The 5,589-nt window shown below is 47.6% G+C and overlaps 1 protein-coding gene across 1 annotated transcript; it reads right to left on the reverse strand.

Moving 5' to 3' along the window:
- Positions 1-1,097: 1,097 nt before the first annotated feature.
- LOC102256832 (melanoma-associated antigen B4) lies at positions 1,098-2,114 on the reverse strand. Its single transcript, XM_005876638.1, has one exon. The coding sequence runs from the start codon at positions 2,112-2,114 to the stop codon at positions 1,098-1,100; it is 1,017 nt and encodes a 338-aa protein (XP_005876700.1).
- Positions 2,115-5,589: the final 3,475 nt, after the last annotated feature.

Here is a 5,589-nt window from a genome sequence, read left to right on the forward strand (position 1 = left end):
AGTGATTGCTGAATATCACCCTTATTTTCAGAAACTCTGGACACAAAGTACACAAAACACAGTTAGTGCACTGTGTCCACCTGCATGGGAACAGAGCACAGGAGTCCTTCCAATCCTGCCCCAGGTGAGTGAGGATTTCTCTTGGGTTCACCACGTCTCTGAGGAACTGTGAAGAGCAGTGTTCCAGTACAGGCATAGTCTCTAGGCTCAGGCCCACCATCTGAGAGATCTGAGAGCCTGGCCCTGCTCACCATTTTAATAACCTCATCTAACCGCTTGTGCAGCCAAACTTAAAATTCCCCCCATGGAGGACTGGCAGTTTCCTACCTTCCCAGCTGCCTTGTATTGGGGCATTTATGCTGGACTGCTCTTGTCTGGAACCTCCTCCCTCCTTATCCCTTATGCTTATTGTCCTTCAGGGCTGAGTGTGGCTCACATCATGCTCCTTACATGACAGATCCCCCTGGGCTCCATAATGTTATTGGCAGGGACTAAGTCTTCTTTGTCCACATATCCCCAGAACTAGCATGACACCTTCCAAAGAGCAGACACTCATTTCATGTTTGGGGAACAAAAGAGACAGTGCACAAGATTTCTAATTTATGATGATTTAATTTCTCCCACACTCTTGAATAAGTTAAACAGTGCAGGTATATATATCTTTTAATTTCACCAAAAGAAAGAATGAGGAAAATGAATTAATCACCTTTTACTTTTATTTTTCACTATCTCATTATCCCAACTATTTAACTGTGGGGTTCTTTCACATTTTAAAGAAAATTCCTATCCAATGCTCTGTGTTCTGGTACTGGGTCACAATACAAGATGCAAGGGTTTTTCAAAATACAAAACTACTACTCTCAAACAGGAATAAATGTGTGAGCCATATTATTCTAATCTTAGATTATGAGTCTAAATAAGCCTTTTAAAAGGGAACACATTGGAAAAACAAGGAAAGGTGAATCTGTAAGTTACTTATGAAAACAGAACACAAAGAAGAGATACATTGTGCTCTCTCGAGCTCCACCTTGCCCCCACTACTTAGAAGATTGACAGCCCTTCTCAACTTCAAGGTGAAGACTCTGCCTCAGACTTCACTAGCGCTGCTGGCAGGAGCTGCTGGTCATGGCTCTGGAGTGGGCCCTGGCTGCTGCTCTGACTCGGGCTCTCTCTTCCTCATCTCTCAAAGCCTCCTTATACTGGGTCTGGAAGCTGGTGGGGAGTATATTATTGATTTTAGCCCAAAACTCTAAGACTTTCATCTTGCTGGTTTCAGCGTAGGCTTTTGGGCCCCACAGGAATTCGTAGCGTGGTGGATCACTGTGGGGCACCTGACGGTACTCCAGGAACTTTTGCTGCACCAAATCTACGGTGATGAGCTTCCTGGGCTCCCCAAAGATGAAGTGCCTCCTCTCAGCATAGACCCCCATCATATTCAGGAATTCCCACATCTCTTCTTCAGTGGCACGGTTGCCATTCAAGAAGATCATGCCCAAGAGAGGCATCAGGAGGCCATTTTTGGGAAGGACCATGCCGCCATCACTCCGACTCTCTTCGTTGTGAAGATCCAGTTTGCTGACAAGGATATAACAGTGACGACTGGGGTCAACTTCTTTCAGGTCGAGGCCAAAGGTCAGCTCCAAGCGCTCAGAGGCTCTCTGGAGGATTTCAGGAAAGTGCGCCTTGTACCTCTTGTTGATAACCTTCAGCATTTCTTCTTTTGTAATGGGCTCTTTCATTTCATACTTGTACAATAGAGCCTTCACTAACATGCTTACTTTATTGGACAGAAGATCTTCCCTAGAGCTCTCTGAGGAGGGCGGGGCCTGGGAGGAACTTGGTCTTTCCTTCCTTTGGCTCTTGGCACCTTCACCAGAACTCTCACAGGAAGTGGTTGCAGCAGAATTGGAGGCCAGGCCTCTCTGAGATTGCTGGGGAGTGCCTGCAGCAGGGGAGCTGGGGGGACTACCCTCCAACGTAAGTGAGGGGGACGAGGGAGACTCTTCTTCCCCTGCGGTGGTGGTGTGAGCAATCCTGTGACCCTGGTCTTCACTTTGGGCCTGGTGGTGGCGTTTCTCACGGGCACGAAGCTTACTTTTCTTACCACGAGGCATGGCTGTGGTTAGGGACAGAAGGCAGGGGCGTGACAGGCAGTTACGTCACACAATCACCTGGAGGAGGAGGATAAGAGGGTGTGAGTACCTTCCACAGGGAGATGCCACAGTGGCTTTAAGAATGCCCCTCTGGAATAGCCTGTGGAAAGGTGTGGTAAGGAAGGAACTGAAAGCTCTCTCTAGTGGGAACATAGTGAGTGAGGCAGGAAGAGACATGAGGCTGGAGGGGTCACTGGGGGCCAAACCACAAGGGTTTTTTGGTAAATTATATTAAGGAATTTTGATTTTGCTCTAAACTCTAAGGATACTTGAGAACCAGAAGAAATTTTGAGCAGGACATTCTATAAAGATTAGAAAATTAGGAAAATGAATCAGGTGACTATCATTATAATTCAGGCAAGGGACAATTTTTGACCAGTAAAGAGGAGTGGCAGTGGCATTTCTCCTGGGGGGTAGGACTTTGAGATCATTAGGGGGAGAGGGGAACTCAAGATGACATTTGGGAAAACTGGGCAAATGATGGAGTCATCTAAGAATTGAAAAGAGCAACAGAGAATTACCTAGGTGATGTGTATAATTTACAGAAAATTAAGTATAAAAACAGCAAAAGACCACTAAAAAAAAGAAGAATGTCCCCTAGCTTGTTAGGCTCGGTGGATAGAGCTTTGGCCTGTGGACTGAAGGGTCCCTGGTTGATTCTGGTCAAGGGCACATTCCTGGTTGCAGGCTGATCCCCAGTGTGGGGCGGGCAGGAAGCAGCCAATCAATGATTCTCTCTCATCATTGATGTTTCTCTCTCTCTCCCTCTCCCTTCCTCTCTGAAATCAATAAAAACGTGTTTGTTTGTTTTTTTAAAAAAGAAAGAATGCCCCTCTGTAGGTATCCTCTATGTCACTGTTTTATAGGACCCCACAGGGCTCCTGTTCTCCTGGCCAGCCTGTCTCCTGAGGACCTTATGGAGGTGTTAGAGTGCACCTCAGGCTGGAAACTTACAAGCACAAGTCAGTCCCACAGCTCTGCTGGGATTTCTCAGAGCTGGAAAGAGGGGAGCCCTGTGTGGTTATGTGTCAGCTCATATTCGGAGTCTCCCCCTTTATACTTTAGTCCTAGAAGTCTACCGTCAACTGACTGGAGTTTGTGCCCCACAGACCAAGATCCTCACCTTCTGGGCGAGAAAGTCAGATCCTGGCCAAGACTGCACAGGACCTCCAAGGGCTAACTGCCGAGGCTGTATAGGGTCTGAAAGTTCTAGCAGCAGTGGCGAGGCTGTTTAGGACCCCACTGACATGTGTCAAAGCGTGGGACTCCTCCTTCTATTGATCTGGGTTCGTCAGCCTCAAACCGGAAGTCACTTCTTTTAGTCACTAGAGAAGGAGTACGGGAACACTACATTTGGCGATCCCTGCCTGTTACTCCCAGTCCTGGTCACCCCTTCTTTTGGAGGAGAGGGACCCTCCTTAGCACTTCAGGGTCTCCTCACCTGGAGTCCTGGTTTCTTTCTTCAGAAGAACTGTAGCCGCCCCAGTTAGATTAAAGCCCTCCCCTCCATGATGCCGTCCCCACAGAAGTAAGCGCAATAATTGTGCTGGGGCCTCCCACTACTAAGGGTACGGCAGGGTTTTGTGGAACTCCTTGGTGACAGGCAGGATGGTCACTTCAGGTCACATTCAGGGTCCTTATCTTGATACTGACCAGTCCTTGAATACCGCGCTCCACCAACCAGGGGTTATGTCTGTCAGAGCAAGTTCCTGGGCTTCGGGAAATTTCCAAGGCGGAAGTCAGCGAGCCAAATCCGGTCAAGGCGGAAGTCAGCGAGTCACATCCGGTTAAGGCGGAAGTCAGCGAGTCACATCCGGTTAAGGTTGCTAGGTATCTCAAGGGCTGTGGGGGCGGGGGCGGGGGGCGTTCTACGGAATCTCAAAGGTAACAATCCAAGCCTGGGAGTCCTCTCTCCACTGACTGGAGTTCACCGATCTCACACCCTCTCTGAGTCCCTAGAAGGAAAAGACAGGGCTCATCATATCTGACTACTCCTGCATCAGCCTCCCACGCCTGATAGCAGGGGCCGAACTTTGAGCCACCTACTCTTTAGCCGAGAGGTCTTCTCTTTAGTATTATGAGTCCCCACCTGAAAGCCAGTTAGGGCTCGAACTCCTCCCTCTGCATAACTGGGTTGGTCTCTTTCTACTCAGGCCCTCGACTACTAAGACTCTCCAGGCAGAAATGAGCCCCTGAGCTGAGTGCTCTGTTTGTCTTAGACTAATCACAGAGCATAGGGAATGTGTGAACCTCTCTGCTGGTGGAGTTCCTTCATGTCACTGGTTCCCCTCATTCTGAAGAATTGGGGCCCACACCCACTAGACCAAGGCTCTCCTCTCCCTGAAACCCTACAGGTGGAAATGAGGGGTCTCCTCAACTTGACAACTGTGCCTGGACCTCCCAGATCAAGAGGAGGGGGCAGAACTTTGTGGCCCCTCCTCTGTTTGATTATTGGTAATTTCCTCATTCTTCCCTAAAAATTCATCACTTTTTCACCTGACTGGTACCGGATTCCACTCTCGGAGGACCTGAGGCTACACCCCTCAGTTCAATGCCCTCACCCCCTGGGACTACAGAATGAAGTCAGTGTGAGCCAGATAGAGCCACAACTGTTCCATACATCCATTGGTGGACAGCAGGGGCAGGACGCTATAGGACTGCATTGTTCTGTCTGGGTCCTTCCCCCATTCTTTTTTTTTTCTAAAACAGAAATTTTGTTTTCTCACAATTCTGGAGACTAGAAGTCCAAGATCAGGGTGCCACTCTAGTTGGGTTCTGGTGAGAGCCTTCTCTGTCCTTACGTGGAGGAGAGAGGGAGCTCTGATGTCTCTTCCCCTTCTCAGAAGGGCACTAATCTCATCATGAGGGCCCCACCCTTCTGACTTCATTATCTAAATCTAATCACCTCCCAGAAGGCTCCATCCAGCTCCACTGGGGTTAGGGTTTGGGAGAAAACGTTCATTCCAGAACATCATTTAACCAGGTTAGCATCTGGATGACATTTTTCCCTCTTGAACTTAAGGCTATGAGAGTCTTCATTAAGGTTCATGTTTCAATCCAGAGAATAACATGCCACTGATCCTCCAGTCTGGTGATCCTATTATTGAAGGAAGTGATACCATTTCCTCTACTAAAAGCTTATGTTATGCATGTAGTAATCGTTTCAAAGGGTTTATCAAGGTCCAGGTCTGTTGGTCTTGGAAGCTACCTCTTTTTCCATTTTTAAAGATTATGTTCAAACTTTGCTGGTCTCCTGGTGCATCCTGCCTTCTGCAAGACTCCTCAAAGAGGGCCAAGCAGAGTTTGGAGACATTCTTCCCAGATTCTCTCCATGTTCTTATTTTTTTTCCAGTTTTTCTTTTAATTTCAAGAAAAACGATTTTAAATATAATAATGTTACATGCAATAAACCTTAATATTTCAAGAAAAAAAAAAA

The sequence above is a fragment of the Myotis brandtii genome, unplaced genomic scaffold (genome assembly GCF_000412655.1).
Source record: "Myotis brandtii unplaced genomic scaffold, ASM41265v1 scaffold490, whole genome shotgun sequence".
Classification (NCBI taxonomy): Eukaryota; Metazoa; Chordata; class Mammalia; order Chiroptera; family Vespertilionidae; genus Myotis; species Myotis brandtii.

Coding starts and splice junctions, on each gene's coding strand:
- LOC102256832 (XM_005876638.1), bottom strand. CDS start 2,114: ATGCCTCGTGGTAAGAAAAGTAAGCTTCGTGCCCGTGAGAAACGCCAC.